The following is a 21,209-nucleotide window of genomic DNA, read 5'->3' on the forward strand; positions in this document are numbered from 1 at the left end:
TCTACTATTCAGTGTATTACAATTTAATTACAGTTAATCAAAATTTAATTACAGTGAACCACCGTAGTAAGAGTTAATAATTAGTGCATTTTAATAATATACATTCTGCAGTGTTTATTAATAGAAGCATATAACGTAATAATCGAGCGTTTTATTGATATTACGTGGTTAATTAAAAAATGATAATCCATTATAATACAAATAAAAATATACGCAAATCGAATTTAATAATTGCGAAGATACAATTATGTTTGCCTAATTACAGTTCTTTGATATTTCTCGTTCAACGTCTAAATTAGAATTAGAACCATGTTTGGAAAGTCGAAGAACTACAGTGAAACGCTTTCTGAGAGCTTTCATAATGTAACATTGTTGGTATGAATCTGCGAATTGAATTAACGTTAGGAAATTGATCATTACGAGATCAAAAGCAGGTGCGCAAATCGTGACCTAGTTACCAGGAACGATCTAAAAACTGTCTGTCATCTGTCTCTGTAGCTGTTATTGACCAGCACTCACGAGTCAATTAGAACCTGAGTGTGAAGCTTACGAGTCCTTAATGAAATGATGATCTGCGTCCGTCATTTTCAACGTTTATCAATTATACTGTGTAGTAGTCAATTGATTTACTAAAGCAAATAGGTCAGAGTCAGAGTATTTCGTTCTTTGCTAATAACGTTGAAAATATAATATGTTTAATTATCATCAGCATAAGAAATTTTGACATAAAATCTGCATAAAGTCCAACATTGTGCGTTCAACTCTTCTTTTCTACGTGGGAATCTTGACAATTGAAGAAATAAGAAATTAATAAAAATGTTTGTTATCGTTGAACATACAACGAAAGGATTCTAAATTTGTATAAAATCCGAAATTGCGTTTAGTTTTTTTGAATCTTTGATATATTATAATTTTCGTAATATTCGATACAAATCAGAGATAAGAACTATTAATCTTAATTGTGAAATTGTTTGGGTTGCAGTTATAAGACTTGAAGAAAAAGAAAGTATTCAGGATAAATTAAAATGATATGTAAATACATAAATAGCGTGTGCGTACCTTAGTTCATTAATAACAGGAAAGATTTTATCGATATTGAATATTTCATTGTGAGACAATTAAAATAATAATTTTTCAACTTAATATCAAACCTGTCTGCAAACATTCGATATTGATTACGTATGCAGTTATTGATTTTTTTTACATTGAACATGAAACCGTGTTTCATATAGTGATGGAGTATCTGAAGATTCTCGACACGTTCTACCGGTAAAATCAATAATTCTAGCTTAGCTTGTAAAAAAGAGGAAAACTATTGAAACATGAAAGTGATATTATTTTAAAAACTAGGTCAAATGTGATATATATGTGCATTTAATGTGATTTTATAATATATCTGTTTCTATATCGTATAATTGCTGAATTTTTGTCTTAATAGAATAATATAGATAAAAGGAGAGGATAAAAATTTTATGGATGAAAATAATAGTAATAAATTATTATTTGCTCTATTTGTTATATGCCGTTATAAATTATTTGTCGTATGATGTAAACCAATTTTTAATAGAAAAAATAAGATACTATTTAATAAGAGGGTGAAGACGTTACACAGGAAGCAAATGATTTCTTAAAAGATAATGTTCGATATATCAATGATTGAAAGTAAATCAATAAATATACTATTGTTGTATCTACTGTTGTTACATTGTTACGCTGAAAAGGAAACTGCCTATTGTGTACAAAATTCTCAACAACGACTTTACTAAACTTTAAGGGTAATATAGTGGCAGATAAAACAGGCAATAACATTCTGATAAATGATTCCATTTATTGTGTGCATTTAGAATTATTCTAAATTAGAACTTGATCTATTGGATTAAAACTAAATTAGGATTTGAGCTATCGAATTGGAACAATTCCAAAAAATGTATTCTGTTAAATATTTAGAAATTACCTCTCTCTATAGCAAGTATCTGCTCTAGACGAGTTTCTTTTTTTAAAGATTATTGGACGTTCTTCAAAATTAAATCCCTTTTTTCCTCTATTTCTAGATACTAATTTTTCTATTCGCTACATTAGCTTTAAGTCTATTACTTTTAAATAGAACCATAAGTACATATAGACCTTATATAAACTTTAGAAACCCTCGAAGTATATAATAATTCTAGAATTAAAACTTTCGTAATATGCATTCGTAGTAACAAAAAGATTAGATTTTCCATATACTTCCAAATGAGACCTAAATTTTCTGAAACGTTTCATCTAAGCTATTTATTTTCGTGCCGCAAAACAGGCGTTTGTTCAATATTCGATCGAATTTGCCCTGAATCTTTTTCAACGACTAAACTTTCGCTTGAAACTTCGCTTTTCAGACCGATATCACTTATGTATAACATTACCGAGGAAAGTGAGTTTTAAAACTTCACACGTTCGAGCCTGTGATCATGTAATACTGTCTTCCTTTTTTAAAGGATTTACCATGACTCCGGGGAAACTTTTTAAATTTCAATATGTAGAGAACAGAAATAAAGGATGAATATTAAATTATTAAATAATTTATTCAATATACACGTATAATAGAATCACGCGATTTTACGATGCTATTTTCGTTTTATTTCAGGTTTGGAATTTCCACTGTTACGATATAATGTATAAACTAATTCAAATTGTTATTAAAAAATGTATATTGCCGTTCAGAAGTTCATGTAAATCGTATTTTTATTATGACACTTCTGTTATAATATCGATATCTTATTTTCTCGAAGCAACGCTGGAACGAAAAATGTCGAAATAGTTTCAGATGAAAACTTTACGAAAAAAACAAATTGGAGCCTTAGAATTAATCTTTTTATTTGTTTCTTTCCCTTAAAAAAAATTCGAGGTAGCTCGGAAATTCATAAAATATGGATTTAACTAACGTATAACCACTCGATGAATTTTACCATACGCTATGCGCTTCAAGTAACATGTAAATTAATTGAATTCCTTAAGATGTTGAAAGCTGTCTTATTGCATACTGTCGATTACCATAAACAATGAATATATTCGTATATACGTATACATATATTTAAACTTTGTATACATAAAGAGTACAACTGAATCAATATACAATATATAACTATAGATTTCAATGATAGAAACGCACTACATAAATAATTCTTTAAAGTTGTAAATGTTTTTCTATATTTCTGACATTGTACATAAGTAACAGCGTACATATAGTCTCCATAAAATATAGTTAAAGATGAGCATATTTTTTCATCGTACTCGAATCTCTTATAAAAAAAAAAAGACACATAATGAAAGTCTCGCTAAAACCTCATGCAAGCTTTTCAAATTCAAGCAACTTGAGAGCATTTCAACAGCTTGAACCGGTTATTTATTTAACTTGAAATATTATTTCAGGTTTCTATCCTTCTTGCCATTAGTCAATTCGCTTCGCTTGAAATCATTTGGGTTCATGTAACTCGACTAATCTGAGCAACGCTTAAAAACACAATGGCTGGAAGAAATAGCTGCACACACTTTTATTCTCTAACGAGGCACATTTTCACCAAGATCCATACGTTTCATTTTCATAGTATCAAACTTTTGTATACGTCGTATGAAAGTATTACCAAATGATATGAAATTTCATCTAATCAATTAGTATATAAATGCATACTTTTAGTTTATTTACTTGGAAACGCATCTACCTCTGAGGATCGATAATAACTACGGTCGTATACGATTACATTTCCATAGGTTTATACAATATTACATTAAATTACTATTATACTATTGTTTCATCATAAATATGTACGATATTTAAAGTGATATTTATATTAATGAGCATAGTTAAATACCTAAAAAACATGTCAGTTGTGATGAATGCAGTTACTTCTCTGCGGCTAGATTAATTGAAATATGTTTGTGTTCTTTTTAGAAACTCTAAGAGTCGCTTTATTTCTTCCTTCTTATTTAGGGTCGTCTTGACGTCACTTGGGACGCTGTGTTGTTGTCTTTCGTTTTGAAATTTAGAACATTCAACTAGCAGGCGAAATGTATATTTCTTGCACGTTATATGACAATAATTTTTGTATATGTTATACGTGAGCGCTACTGAATGATACGAAGCCTAATCTAATTAATTACTATGCAAATGCTACAATAGTGCTACAATAACGTGCAAATACATTTTGTATTTACTGTATGTACTGTATACAAAATCCAAAATATCTGTATACCAATATGTACATATTAGGTTGTATATGTATATATTAGGTTGTCCGAAAAGTGTTTTTCTTTCGCAAACGTGTTTTTTATAACAGTGAAATTTCATACAAACCAAATGTCACGGTGCTTATCTCAACGGAACAAAATGAATCGTACGTAATTAAATCACGACAAAATAATATAAAACAAAAAACATTGTAAGTCTATCGTTTCTTCATAAAACGAAAGAAACTTTTCGGACAACCAAATATATATATGTAACTTGCTTGCGATATTTCCTTAATTTATGATGTACCTAAACGAATCCTCGAATTCGAGAACACCACTGACCTACAAATCGCTCGAATTCGTCCCTCCACTCTATCGATCTACACACCGACCTAAACGACCTGACAATTTCTCTGATGATGTCGACAGAAGCTTTGGAGGATGGGTTCCCGAAGGAGCGGTTCCAGCGGGAGCCGGGCGAACGCTGGCGTTCTGAAGGAACGAGCCAGCATGTCGTTCATGCTGGTGGTCATGTTCTTCGCCGTGTTCGGTTTGATCGTCTTTACGGAGATATTCCTGATCGACGATAGGCATGGCGTGGGCGTAGGTGGCACCGGGGCCCTAGGAGGTCACAGGAGTGGACATCGATTGCCGGCTGCGCCCGATCGTCCGGATTACGGGGAAATCGGAGTAAGTACGCAATTAGAACCATTTGTATCCGCTTGATTAAACTTCGCCATTGCTCCATATGAATCTCATACTCTACAGGGTGTTTCGGAAAGTTGGCTACCAAACGTTAGGAGCGTGTAGTACTCGTGGAAACAAGGAGAAAGGTCATAGCGAACGTAGTGGATGCAACTGTTATTAGTTTTGGAGTTATAAGACGTTTCGCAAAAGGAAAGTATATTACGCGTTAGGCTGTTGGAAAAATTTGTGGCCTGTTTGGCAGTTAATGCCGCATACGAAGGTACGATCGAACGAAATGCTGAATCGTGATGCTGATGGCATAAGAAGAGTCTGATGCAGTGGGGAAAATGAAATTTAAGGGAACAATCCGAAATTCGTTAATTAGTTTTGCATTTAGAAAGTTTTGTATTTATCAAGGTAATTACGGGCTTTGTGTGACGGTGAAAAGCAGACTAAAAGTATCGAACTTTGGCTGGGATGTTCAATTCCATTCATTGGATATAACATACTCAAACTGATTCTAACTTTCGTTTTAATTACGGGGAACTGAATGTTTCAAGAAAGAACGAAGAAACTCGTCGCTGAAAAGAATAATAAGTATCTTTTTAAAATGGCACCATAGAAAGGAACAAGAAATTCATTGTATCGTTTAATAGAGTATCCAATTTCTCTTAAAATTTAATTTCGCAGCAACGTTCTCCAACAAGCCAATACTCGGATATATTGCGTGATAAGAAAATGACGATCGGTTATGATATATTAGGTTATCCCATAAGTTCGTTCCGTTTTTCTTCTTCTTTTCTTCTTCCCGTTTTTCAAGTGCATTGGTCCCTTATCGCCGTATGTTTATAAATCGACACAATAAATGAAATGTATGCATAAAAGTCGGCACGAACTTATGGGATGACCTAATAATTTACTCCGTACGGTAACATAGCACGAACTGATTTCGATCTTGCGCAGTCTCGAAAGTTATCGTTTCTTAATAACTCAATCTCTCTTATTTGCTTATACATGTCGTTGAAGGTATTATTCATTTGTTCGCTGCCTACAGTTCGCGAAGATTTTTTCACGCAGTAGAGTCTCGTGTAATGTTACAGGCTCGTAGCTGAAAGCGTCTTATAACTCCGGAACTAACGATGTTTCGACTCGTGTTTATTAAGACGACTTTGCCTGCCTGTTTCAAAGCGTACTACTTACATGCTCCTGAAATTTGATACCAACTTTCGGAAACACCCTGTGCATTTAACAGCCGCACCGTTGAAATAAACGTCGGGAGAAAATTGGCTCGGTTGTTTCGGACCTGGTACGCGAGCAGGTCCTCGCGATTAACCGAGCCGCGATTCGTTTAACGAATTATTTACTATCGTTCGATGGGCCGTTTTCACCAATCAACGCTATTTATTTCTGTTTTGTTAACCGCTTTATTCGTCGTTAGTCGTATGCAAATATTGATCGGATAATGGAGTAGAGGGTGGTATTCCTAGCAAAGGGAAGAAAAAGCGGAAAATAGTTCACCCTTATTTGATCACCGATCGTGGTGGCACGACCGTTCGTTTCAGATGATTTGAATATGTATTTAATCGCTACTGTGTCGGGACCACAGGCAAACAGCGGTGATTTCGGCACAGATTGTCCGATAAAATAAATAAGCGTCACATGGGATAAACATATTGATTTTCTGATTTAACGACGATTCGCTTTGACGGTTATGAGGGAGTATTTTAACAGTTGAAACGGGACGAAGTTGAGGAGGAAACGACCTCTTAGGTTCGAAGATATAAATCTCATATCGTAGAATAAACCTATGAAGTTTTTGTGAAGTATCAAAGACGTAGTAATGACAATTAATGTCTTTGAATTTTCAAGATAAAAAGGATACGTATTCGATCCTAAGATTAAACGTACAGTGTATTAAATTTAAAAACCTGATTTTCGCAGGAAATAGGAGATTTTAATCATCGTACTTCTTCTTTGTAATTTTCTAATAACGGGCATATACTACGATATTTTAATTATAAGTTTACAGAGGAACAAGATTTAAGGGAAATAATTTTCTCAGAAAATTCGCTACCTAATTCTTGCCATTTGTCAAGCGATGATTAAATAATAAATGGTAAATGGCTGTCATTTTCTTTTTATTATAGAATTTATTTTATTTCATCTTTTAGGATGTTTTATCTTAAATAGGCCATTGATTCATTAACGGAATATGTTCATTAAGTATGCTATGTAGATACATTTAGGATCACTTTAAAATGTATTATACTAAATGTGTTTAATAAAAATAATTCAGAAATAAGAATAATAGACGATACAACAAATATTCACTTAATTTAACTTTTTATCAATATGTTCAAGTGCTTATGCCTTTTTATCTTCAACGCACCTCAATAATCGATAAATGATCAATATAATAGAGTTTTTTTTTGCAAGTTTCCATAGTAACAATGAGTTGATCTACGCTAAATATTTGTTCGATTTCGATGTATATGTATAATGCAATAATAATTTAGTTCAGTAAAACGTACGTACGTATATTTTATACTAAAAGGTGGTGAAATGGATATTAAATTACAAGATTGATGGTAGAAAAAATCACAAATTGATGTAGATGCGTTCGCTTTTCTAAGTTTTCAATAAAATTCGCACGACAAATTGTTTCCAATCGATCAGCATTCTTTTTCACTGACTGCTCAAACGCTCCAAATAAACGCGTAACCATTTATTGTAATTACATTCGATAATTCATATTTTTCAGCGGTTATTCAATAAAAGTTTCCTGTCTTCGCATGATATATCGTACACAGTGAACTACGATCACAAAGAACATTTTTTTCGACGCGGCAATTTACATACTTCGTCGATTAATTGTGAATCTAAGTGAAACAAACGTTGCCAGTCAATTTAACAAATTGAAAGTTCATTAAGTTCTTGGTTATTCTCTCTTTCTCTGAATGAGTTCCAGTGTTTCGTCGTTACGATCGAAGTGGTTTAAGAGATGATTCATTGCATTAACGGTTCGCGTTCATTGATTCGGCACCGAGATTAAGATTGCGATATTAAAACGTGATAAATGATATACGATGTCAGTTTGTTGTAACGAGCGTGCATATCGAAATTATTGTTTGTGTGCACACGTGACGCTGCACCAACGTTTACGGTACTTGTCAGTTGGATAACGATAACGTCAGAATCGCTGACAACGTACAGGCGTATGTGCAACGTGTCTTGTAAAAAGCTATACCATAGCGAGGTGTAGAAAAAATTGATAACGCGAATTGCTTATCGCAATTTTTATTCATAGTTTATAAATATAGTTTATGTAGAATGGGAAGTACATTTGTAAAGGTAAAAACATATATACTTCAACGCAGCGTTTATACACGATGACGCTACTGATATGTACACAGTTGAGCTAATTAATTATAGCTGAAAAGAAAGAAAAAATTATGAAATTAATATTGAAATAAAAATACAGCATCGATACAGTCGATAAAATAGTAATCGCATGGATTAAAATTTTATTTGATTTTAGATTTAATAAGAAAGATCGCATGCGATATTAAAATAATATTTTGATATTAGAAGCATATTAATTTTAATCGAATGTTATAATTTTCTAATAAAAGCTCAAAGTAATTTTATGTCGAAGGTAGATTATCTCTGTCTCATCGATGGTCTAACAGATGTAAATATTTTAAGCTTACAACTAATTAAACAGAACTACGGAGTTGGTTATATTTTTTAAACAAAATTTCGTCGTGAACTCGTGGAAAAGTCAATTTACAAAGATCCTGATTGCGAAGTTTACAGTTCAGTATTTTTGAAATTAAAGATATTATCGTAATATAAATATACATATACTACACTGAATAATTTTATAGAAAACATATATAATAATTTTAAAAGTTGTCCGAGAATCAGTTGGGAGAGATAATACTTTTCATTAATTCATTTATTTAAATCTACTGTTTTAACATTTTCATCGATTTTATTAACAGATTACAGTACACGTTCGTCTAAATGTTCGAAAATGATATACTCATTTACTCGTATCGCGCAACTTTCGTGTGACCTTTCGAGGTAGATTTATAAATTGAAAAATCAATCCGAAAGACGGTTAGGAAACTAAGAATCGCAGTATTTGAGTTTTTCACGGTGCTAATTAACTTCGATTATAACAAAATCAATATAGTATTTTATCACAGACATCGTACGATGCTACTCAATCGATAATGTATCATTGAAATAAAACAAACACCACAATAGCAGCCTCTTTGCGACGCAATCGACTAAATAAATTTTAATTTCCTGGAAAACCGCTCTCTATCTCGGCTCGTTCGATCTTTTGAAAGGACAAAGCGAGAAGGACGAGCAAGAGCGTATTGGGGGTCGTAGGTGAACCCGAGGTTCCCCTCTGCATCGGGTCCGGAAACCATTTTAATCTCCGCTATAAAGTTCGCAATCATCGCGAATAAAAGGTCGCAGATTATGACCTAAAATCGTGCTTTGGTGTTCGCGGCTTACCCTCGGGGAAATTAAAATGTCTCAATGGCCGTTGGCAATCCGTGACAACCGAGTTACTCCTTCTGACCATCAGAACTTTCTTCGGGGTCCTTCTCCTTTTCTTCTTACTTCTTCGTCCACTCTTTCTTCTTCCACGGTAGTAATAAGCAAGAGATATCGGGCGAGTTCGGTGAATGAGTGGGTTTTCCATTGGAGAACTCGCACGTTGCTCGCGGGGTCGATAATCCTCAAACGTTTCCTGTTGGAGGCAAAAGGGAACTGGCAAAAGACTTTCGAACTAATGGCAAGGGCTCAACTTTATACTCGGTCGCTCTTTGTTCGTACAAAGCGGAAGAAAAGTGGAGACGGAAAACTTTGCCATCCTGGACCATCGATTTCTGCCCCTGTCACTGCTTTCCGCTGCTACTCACGCTCCTATTTTTATTCCTTCCTTTTATTTCGTGCTCTTCTACCTCTTCCCCTTTAGCATAGCACACGCCTCACGCGTCTCTTAACCTCACTCCAGCTGTTTTATATGCTCTTTCGCTTCTCTCTTTCATCCGGTATAACCGTGTCGGACAATGATTCACGGTGCAGCGAAAGAGTCGAATAAGAAGCAGTTCGCGTGGCATTGATATAGCCGCTACTTAAAACGAATATCGATTGCAGCCTGCTTTTCCCTGTGTTTCGAGTTTCCGTGCTAGCGACGCGTCGGGGTGAAGGACGCGCTCGTCAAAAATTCTGATGCCACCCAGATGATATACGTATACGTGATGGCCCATGCAGTAACGCCCACGGGATACGATATGCCATTGAAGCTGGGAAGAAATGGAAAACACACCGTAGGACAAAGTGAAACGATACAGGAAAAATGAAAATTCTAAGATTAAGTCTATGCATTTTTATAGATACAATAGCGATGTCTATGTAGAGAGTGTAATTATATCTGTTTTAATTTATCAGGTTTCGAATTTTGTGATAATCGTAAAATTGAATTTCGGTATAATTTTGTAGAGAATGAAAAGAAAGCTTGATTGATAGATCGCGTATTTACATGAATTCAGCGAATTTGAAATGCAAAAATACACAAAATGTACGTAATAGGCAAAAAGTGTATAAGATATTCAAAGTAGCGTACTCGTTATAATACTTAGCAGGTGACGTTGATTAATCTCTGCTCAAGTTCCGTTTCTTCTACTGTGACGAAAGGTTTGCTTAAGTATCCAATTTATCGATCGGCGTGGACGAAAGTATGGAATTCTATTTAAAAAAGAGCTGTAATTCCACTTTTCCAATTCATTGATACATAGAAATCCGTCCAATTAATTCTAGAATATTTTTCGTTCTATAGCTTTGACTGATTGAACATTTTGTTGACTCCTTTGACGATTCGATAAAAATCTATTTTGAACAAAATTCTTAATAACCTTTCATGTTACACCGCGTGATCGTTTTAATATTAACTAATTTTTGTTCAGAACATTTTTCTGTTAGATTGTTTAAAAAATCGTGACAAACGATACCCAACATATTCTCTGTGCCATTTTATTTTACCTTATAATATTTCTATTTGGTTTTAAAAATATATTCTCTTCCAATCATGCAGGACCCTCTGTGTATAAAAACGGTTAAAATATTTAGAAAAAGGAATTTTAGTGACATAAAGTTCGGTTCAAATATCTGAACGAGTTTTATAGTACGTTGTTGATAATATACATACATTCGTAATCATAAGTATTAGGGTATTTATTGGTATTTGGTATAAATCGAATGTTTTCTTCAGTCCTTTTATTGTCTAATTATTTTGTTAATTTATTGTATAAAATATGTTATTTCGTTCTCATCATATGTGCTTTATAACGTAAACTATTAAGTAAAATAAAGAACTTTCTTCTCTCTTTTGGATTTGTCGTAACTGTACGTTGTACGATGTACGTAAATGCATACATATGTATTTATATCGTACAATGTATAAAATTTGTTTTAATTTAGTAAGATCATGAAAAATATAAGAGATAATTGTTATATAGAAAAAAATTGGAATTTTCCATCATACACGCTACTTGAAGTTTAATATTTTAATTTTTTTATGCAGATAATATTTATGTATAGAGTTATATCGATTATTTATATATATTTTGTTATATTTATGTTTTATGTAAAATAACTACGAAACATGAAAATTAAAATTTCTAAATTAAAATTCGTTACTGCAATAGAAATATTCTCGTGACATAATTTACGCACCTGCAATAGGCTTTGCATGTTATTTTAATCAGAAATCTCAAAATATTTATAGATATCAAGCATTCTTCAGAAAGAAACGTACATAACTCAACCGATAAAAAGATATAAACACATAGATAAAAATATCAGACAAACTTCAGCTTATATTCACTGTACAGCAAAAGTGAACCTGTATTAAATAAATATTCTTTCGATAAAATTCTGTTTATATCGAAATATTTGATAAAATAGGGCATTTAACATTTGATAAAATGGTCTTTTATTTAAATAAAAGAACTTCTAAGAACTTCTATTTATATCACTGCAATATGTATTTATTTATATCTTTATTTACGTTTTACAAATTTTTGTACCGTTCACTTTAAATGATGAGAAATGTTTTAATTAAAATATTTTTATTCACACCTACGAGCTTGTATTTTCGTAAAGTTTTGCTTGCGTTCGCGCTTTTAATAAAACGAAATGAAATAAAAATTGCGATAAATTTTAAAAAATATTATACACAGAGAGAAAATATTTCTCTTGTTAGGATTCCGACAATAAAGATAACAAATTCTAAATAGCACTAGCATGTGCTAGATAAAGTACCAGTGCAAGAGATAGATAAACTAAAATACGATTCATAGATCCGCCTCTATTTCGTACTAGTTAATTGGTATTTAGTTTCACACTGATTGCGCATAATGATATTTTCATTTTATTTCACTTTCCATTTGTAACTGGTTATCGCGAATGCAATTCAAATGGGGGATTACAAAAATGAAGTCGAATCAATTCTTTCTGAATATCTTAAATTAAAATTTCTTTTTCTAGGGTGTTGTCGCGTAACCCGGAGAATGTATTTCCATATCGTTCCACTTGCAGCCGACGATTAAAATTCCCAATTATTTGATTTATTCATATTACTCGGTTTTCAGAATAAATATTTGTCACGCGAGATATTAAAGCAAAATCACTTCTTCAAAATCAGTATATTAATTTTTTATCGCAATTTATAATAACTTCGACATATAAGATTCCAAAAAGAACTAAAAAGTATACTAAATGAAATATGATAAAATGAGAATTCCTTAATTTGATAATTATTATTTTATATTATTTTTCAAAAATTAACGTATCACTTTTTCATGGTAATTTATAGTAACTCAGTTATAAATCGATCCATGATATAATCAAAGAACTCGTATAAAAAATGGCTCTTGCTAAATTTTTCGCCTTTTTATATAATAATGCACCGTACCTGTTAAGAACAAATTATTATGAAAAATGATCCACGTCCTGATTTATAATCGAATGGAAATCGAACGGTTCTACAAAGGTTCTAATTCCACAAGTTCGTGATCTAATTAAACTAAACACAGTTCTTTCGTAATATCACCATAAACACATCTACAGCAATTGTGTAATGTGATGAATATTTTGTTGGAAAGAAGTTGACATGTACTGAACAGAAATTTGAAATGCTACAGAATTCTTTCGTTTTCATACAGGAAAACGCAAGACTAACTTGAGACTAACTTGAACAAGAGTCATTTTATGATCTTTCTGTGATTAATAAAGGAAACAAATTAAACGAAAATTTGTTTAAGCAACAACAAACGATACTATAAGAATTCAGCAATTTAATAATTAAAGATATTTAACGACAAGGGAATTATAATACGAACAATTCGCACAGAAAATATTGATATTTTTCTATATTTTATATTATACTGTTCACTACATTTTGTGTAATGGTACCAATAAGTTAACACGTGTCGTGAATATTTACAAACTACAATATTAGTCACAACCAATCGAGGAGCATTTTCAAAAATCGATCTCGACTAAACTTTTTTCCTTAGAACGATCTCATTGCAGGGTAGAAATCTTTTTGATCATACCCCTTTTAGCTGTTCTCGCGCCATTATTTGCTTCCTGTCTTCCCCCGTTCCTTTTTTCTCGAAGCGCCGTTTCTGCATTTCCTGGTTCCGGAACGTTCGAGAAAGCAACATCGAGTTTAGGGGCTAAATTGGTCTCAGATGATTTCCGAGATGGAAAAGTGGCTTCGTCCAGCAGGAAATAGCTTTTATAGGAATGGTACACGTGATTCCGTTGAACTGTAATGTAAAGCTGTTCAGAACGAACGGGAATTCTATTGAATCGTAATAAATACCGGCGCGATTCGTTCGATCAGATCTTTAATTTCGTTCCGCGTCCTTTCCATCGTTAAAATTCAAATGAAACTGTATTGATTTCGTTGGCGTCTCCGTGATAAAGTGCTTTAATTAGCAATAAACTATGAAATTATCGAAATAGTCGAGCAATAATAAGATTACGCGAAGCTTCGCTGTATTTAACCATTTATATACAATTTTACTATAGTCTAAAGACGCGATAACATTATTATTTTAAAGTTCTTAGAGCTTACGCAACGTACTGTTTAAGTTTCTATAATTTCAGCCGTGCTTCATCGATGCATGAATCTTGGTGGTTGAAGTCAGGAATAAGATTCACATAAGTTACCAAATTTTCTTGTTGTGAAACTGTACAGTAATAAATCTAATAATAATTCTATTATTAGAGTAATAATAATTAAGTAATAATAATTCTAATTGCTTATTTTATTAGCTCTTGTGATGATTAACCGTCTAGTATTATAGAAAATTTTCTTTTTCTCTTTTTGCTAACCTGTTAGGCTCGTGAGAAGTTACAATGTGACAATTATTTTTAACATATCTAAAATTCGAATTTGTACCATTACGACTACTTATGAATCGTATAGCTTTTTAAAAAAAATTCTATAGTATCAGATATCGCAGAAAGTTCGTGCTGTTCTTCGTGTTTATACATTTTCTACCAAAATATTGCCTAATTCTTTTATAGAAACCGTATATCCTGTAACTAGGAAAATTTAAACGAAACGACTAATAGAAATAATTTCTCATTAATACAATTCATCAATAAATATATTGCATAAGTTATCTACAATACATTTATCGTCGACCTAAATATTAACTATTTGCCTGTAATGTAGCATTTTGAAACTCAAATTTACGTACGATGTAGACGAATAAAATTTATTTGTTCTGATATATCAATTAAGAAACATTACTTTATGATTAGAGCTTTGGGAGTCACGAATTACTAGAATCTTTAAATAGTATCTATAACTAGTGATACACATATCATAAACTACAAATCCTGTCATAGCATTAGCCGCGTAGTATTAGCTAGGGGCATAGCCCCTTGTGACCTATTTTCTGTAATGGACGATTCTCCTAAATGCCTGACTATAAGTAGCAGTTGCAAATCCCAAAACGATTGTCCACAAAGCCTTCAAGAAACATTATTCGTTAGCCATACCACAATATCTTCATCTTTCTTTAATGTGTACATACGTGTCAAGTGCGCATTAAATTTCACCCTGTTAGGAATTAGAATTCATGTTCTAGGTCATTTGAAAGTTCTTTTCGAAGCTGCCATAGCAACCTTTCTACAATATTCCCATTGCAAGTGCAACTTAAACGAAACTTTTTTTTTATATTTATTGAAATTAATTCTTTAATGCAAGAATGTATTATTTAGAATTATTGAGTTGGCAACTAAGTGATTGCGGATTTTGTTAATACTACCTAATGACAAAATCCGCGATCATTTAGTTACCAACCCAATATATTACTGTTATTACTGTATTCTCATTATTATTATTTATCTAGTATTATACATAGAAATAAATTAATACAAAGTAGTACAGTACGTACAAAAACATATAAACGGATGGGTGTGTAAGTTTCAAGTTTAAATACTATAACAAATACCTTTTCATTTATAATAAGGAACTTTATATAATATCCTATATATTTTTGCGTGTTACATGTATCTTGTATATTTTTCTACACTTAAATTTCCCATAAACGCGTACCGATTCTCAGTTTACTTATAATTTATCATTTGAAAATTCACCGATGGTATCAGCGAATCGTTGTTCAAATTGACTTAGAATTGATTTCACTAGAATTCGGAAAATCGAAAGAACGAAGAAAGCTGAAGACGAATGGCGAATAAGAAGAACGGGGGACTAGTTGAATTCGTCTTCCTTATCGCGAAAAGAGCCCGCGCGCTCGTCTGCCACGCGACCAAGAACTAAAAGGGAAATGTAGAACAACGAGGGAAATGTAGAGATCGTTGGAATAATGAAAAGGTGAACGATACGTCTAGCCGTTATCAAGATGAATAGAGGCTCGCGTTGATTTCGTCTTCCAGTGAAATAAATCGGCGCTTAATAAACTATTGAGCAGAAGCTGACGCTGTAATGCCGTAATGCCAGGCAAATGAAGCGGCCTGAGGATAGCTATGACTTTCGCTTATTAACGCGATAATTACCACTGGCGAAAGAGCTGAATCATTTATTCATTATATATCAATGAACTTGTATATGGCTGCGTCTGCCGCGGTTAAAGAAAAAACGAAATGTTTATTAACCAGAAACTTTCGCTTTGCCTGTGCAAGTGCTTTTAGAAACTCGTATTCATCTTTTTCATTTACTTCACTGTGTATGAAAATCCTTTTGGATATATGATGCCTTAACGTTGAAAATTATAAAGTGGTTAGAGTGACTGGTTTATTACTCTTTTTTCTACAAGTTAAAGTTCGCAATGGTGCTTTCTGCGTTGTGTATTTTGTTTTAGAATCGTTTGAGTCGTTTTTGAAGAAATAGGTATATATTAGGTTGTCCGAAAAGTTTCTTTCGTTTTATAAGGAAAGAATAGACGCACAATGCTTTTTGTTTTATATTAGTTCATTGAATTATGCACGAACGTAATAATAGAAATATAACGAAATGGATCATGCTTAATTCAATAAAATAATATAGAACAGAAATTGTTGTTCATCTATTATCGCCTTATGAAACGAAAGAAACATTTCGGACAACCTAATACATATATATATATATATATAGAGAGAGAGAGAGAGAAAGAGAGATCGTTGACGGCTTCAATTTTCATAAAGAATTATTTACTGCTACGTATGTATTCTTATACTTTGATGTTTTAAAACCGTTATTATTATTCTTAGAATTATTAGAGTTATGTAGATTGTATGAACTGCTTATTGCTAGATATACACTTTATAATGCTGAATGCATCACCTTCGTATGTATTACAAAAAAGATGTTTTTATATCTAAAAAATCTTGAAAAAGAAATTTTGCCATGGAAGATGTAGTTCTTCTTATTATGTTTATATTTGTATATTAGTATTATATTTTAGTATAGAATTATATTTTAGTATAATACTAGGTTAGTAGGAAATAAATAATTGTAATAAACTTGGATTTGTTACATTAATAAATTCTGTTAATGTTTGATTATTTTCAATACTTCGTGTGTTCTACATTGAAAAAATTAGTTTTTTTATATTCACCTATTCCTATTTTTCTATACATTTTCGAACAAATCCTTACATCGATATATAGTATTTGTAATACGAATTACGACTTCTAATTCTCAAAAAATTTTGTATAAGAACTAATCGAATTACAATAGAAAATTCCTCGATATACTTTCTTCTCTAATTTATTTGTACGGTTCTCAGCAAATTATTAAAATTCTAAACGCTTAAATGGTTCTCGAAAGCAGACAAAAGGTTCTTTTAATGGAATTTTCTTCTTTAAATTTGGTAAAGATATAACTAGTAAAAATTGATTCGTTATGTAAGTTTTATATAATGTAATATAAACGTTACTACACAATTCCAATAACTGTCTACATTAAAAAAGGGATACATTTTATTTATTTAAAAGAAAAGGGGACAAAGATAAGACGCGAGAACCATTTCCAACTTCATAATTCAAAAGCGAAATCAGAAACTGAATCACACGGAAGCACATAATTCAGCGAAACGTAGCAGCACGTATCGCGCTGCTGGTATTAATGACGAAATAAGGAAGATTAAAATAGTTGGCGTAAAATTAACAGCGCGCTCGCTCGAGCTGCATAATTAATTTTTATAGTCCTCACGACTCGCCTACGATTTATATCTATACAGTTGCTAGTGCGAGTACGTTGAGTACGCAAGAGCATACTGAAACCTGTACGTACGTCGTGGATTATGGCGGGCGATTTGAAATTCACTTTACGACTAAGAGTTTCCCGCGCGAGATAAAAGCTGGTGTACGTCGAATTTTCGTTCCGAGGGGAACAACGAAAGTACGTATATTGTATGTATGTATGTGTCCGTTCCAGAGTTTCGTAGCGAAAGTTTCACGAATCTCACTTGGTTTCCCGCGCTGCGCTGGTAGAAGTGCGGAGAATTAGCGTTTACAGATGCTTTTTTTCTCGGTTTCGTTATTAGTGCAACGAAGGTCTTCTTCTTATTTGCTCGGTAGCCTAATTAGCGGTCTCTGGGGCAGCGGTTTTCAATCTCCTCGGAATTGCAGAATACTTTTGATCGCGACTGCGTCTATTGCCCCTTCTTTTTCTCTTTCTTGCTTGTAATTTCTCTAATTAGCACAGTGTCCTTTGTAACTCGGCCGTATTGTTTGATACAAACGGTGTATGACTTTGGCGCGATTAATTGATTAAACAAACATTTAATTAACAGCTGTTAGTTTCGCGTAGAATGTCCGAGAAAAACTTGCAGCAAGTTTCGTTTGCGTAATTTAGAAAGTTTGCGAAGAATTAATTATAAATAAATTAAACAAATAAATATAATTCATTAAAATAAAAATTAATAATTATAAATAAATTAAAAAAAATGAATTATAAATTAATACGGAGTTATCCGGAAAGTTCGTTTGTCAGTCGAGCGGATAGCAACCAGGGACATAGTAACGACCGGTCTTATGCATCCAATTCTTCTTAGATGGTCAAGTACCGTAAATATTTGATATTTTCAATATAGCTGCACTCTCTCCCATAGTAGTCTGGATTGTTTTCAACTAACATCATAGTATCGATGCCATTAATTACGGATAGTATATCGGAACGTTCTGTATCCTCAAATAAAAAATTACCAACTTCAAATTGAATTAAAGCCATTTTTTTCAAAGGTACTTTCAACCGCATCATTTACATAAATTGAATAAATCTTTTCTTGGTTTTAGGCGGTATTTTTACCTTTACACGCGCTTCAATAAGTAATTCGATCACTAAATATATTTACTAAGTAGACATTAGGAAACTGGATAGGATTTAAAATAACAGACATAGATATCGTAACTTTATACGTAGTATTTAACTATAAAAAGTCTTAACGTTGACATCTACTAAAAAAATGCTGCGAATTTTCCAGACAGTCCAATATTTTATTGAACATTGTGTATAGTTTGCATGATTTTATTTATGTCTTTTAGAAGTTGATAAATTGTACTATCTGAAAGCTTGTTTTGTGTATCAGCTGGAGGCTGTGTAAAATTCAGAGGTTAAAGGGAGGAATTTTCCATTTTGAAAAAAATATTTTTCAATATACACTGTACAATTTATATGTTTTTCCTCGGTCGTTTAGAAGTTGATTAATTACATTGTTTAAAACGAACAGTGTAGTACTTTAGCACGATTAATTGTTCGAATTAAGCGGAATACGTGGGTTTAAAATATGCACCCGTGTGAGTAGAGATCTTAATTAGACGTTGTGAATTTCGTGTGGAATGCTCGGGGGTAGTTCAGAGTGAATTTTACGACTTCTCAAAGGAATTTAATTTGTGTAATATAGGAATCTCAACATTTCGTACTCTTTATTTTTTGTAATAAAAAATTTGTAATGAAGAATATTAAGCTACGCTCGAAATACGAGTATCGGTGAAAAGATTGATGTCGGGTCAGACATGAAAGTTTAAGGAACTAGGAAAGACTACTTAAACATTTGTGAAACGCCATTTAAGTAATCTATATTAATTTAATTTTATATTTTGTGTTTCTTATCGATTTAGTCTTTAAGAAAATTTACCATCAAATAAGTTAGTATTTTAAATGCCGAAGAAACTAATTTAAGGGATTAATATAGAACTTTAATGAAAGACAACTAGTTCAATATTGATTTTGTTAGAAATACATAAGCAGAATGTTCTCTAAGTTCTGGGTGATAAATAGAAGGGCAGTTATAAATTACAAGTTGCTAAGTAAGATTGGTAGAGTTATTGAAACAAGGTTGGAAGTTTCCGAGTATGTACATAAACTAAGAGGAAGAATATTAGCTGCGGTATTTAATCAGAAGCAATTAGAAGCTATATTTGATTTCAGTTAATTTATGATGAACGATTTGAATGAGTTGAAACTATAATTTTGGTACTGTTAAATTATAAGATCATATGAAATATGGGACAAAATTTAAATGTCGAAAATAAGAAAAAACATATCACCAACGAAAATTATTATTCTGTTAATATTTTATTTATTCATGCAATTGCAACTTGATTTTTCGTTTGAAAACACAATTTTATATAAAAATCATTTTCTTTTTAGTTTATTTCTATTATTCTATTTATTATATTATATTATCCTATTTTTCAATTTATTCTCAGACAGACTATGTTTACATAATATGTAATATTCGCTATCTCTTAACTTTTGATGTTCGGTGATTCTAATTATGACAAAATAATGATATAAATTTACTATATTTGAGTTAAGAAAATTCATTAAAAGAACTAATTGTAAAGTAGTTTAATGAAAAAATAGCAACAATAATTAACATTAGAATATGCCTAAAGAAAGTTAACTATACTTTCAGTTTATACAAAATATATGACATGCAGTGCAAACGAAGCATACTGAGAAAAATATGAGCTGTAACGAAAACTATAGTGAAAACACAAAATATTAATATGACATATAAATATATACAGGTACATGTACATATGATATAAATATTAAAACTATTATGTTCAAATATATGTTATTTATATATATATACAAATATAGTATATATTGATATATGTAGTCATGTTGTATCCATTGCAAAATTATTATAGATATAAATGTATGCTAATCATTCACTATGTCCATATTTATTAATTCATACACATTATTTAATTATTTAATTATCTATTACATTATAACACTTTATTTAATTATTTAATTATTTGTTATATTACAACGTTTTATAGCAATTTATAAGTTTTACATTTAGGATTGTTCATGAGCTTTGTTTTTGCCAAGAAGATGAAAAATATTGAAAATTTCGAATAGTCTTAATTCGATAACGAAAATATTATATAATAAATGAATTCCACATGTGAAAAGAAAGATAAGTCACTTTTACTAACTTTATATAATGTAAAAGCAGAATTTTCTAAACCTAACATGTTATTAATAAATTTCACATAAAACTATCTTTGCATTTGATTTTGTAATTAAATATGTGTCCTTGTCAATTCCTCGAAAGTTTGAGAAATATAAACTAGATTAGAGTTATGCAGACTAATATTAATTAAATTAAACTAACGTATCAACCAAATTAGTATTATTCTTTTCTTGCAAAATATTTTAGAATTATCACCTATTTTCAGACAAATATGTCCAAATCTATCAGGTTATTCACTGCATTAAGTTATTAAATAATATTTCATATCTTAAAATTCTT

General features: G+C 31.7%; 1 protein-coding gene across 2 annotated transcripts in view; it reads left to right on the forward strand.

Moving 5' to 3' along the window:
- Positions 1-21,209, forward strand: part of LOC126917790 (beta-1,4-galactosyltransferase galt-1) — a 138,587-nt gene that overhangs the window by 84,891 nt on the left and 32,487 nt on the right. For both annotated transcript variants that reach the window (XM_050725069.1, XM_050725079.1), the window contains one exon: positions 4,633-4,893. In XM_050725069.1, the coding sequence (XP_050581026.1) occupies positions 4,645-4,893 (249 nt within the window). In that variant the 5' untranslated portion in view covers positions 4,633-4,644. The remainder of the gene's footprint in view (positions 1-4,632; positions 4,894-21,209) is intronic.

This window comes from Bombus affinis, chromosome 1, assembly GCF_024516045.1.
Source record: "Bombus affinis isolate iyBomAffi1 chromosome 1, iyBomAffi1.2, whole genome shotgun sequence".
NCBI lineage: Eukaryota > Metazoa > Arthropoda > Insecta > Hymenoptera > Apidae > Bombus > Bombus affinis.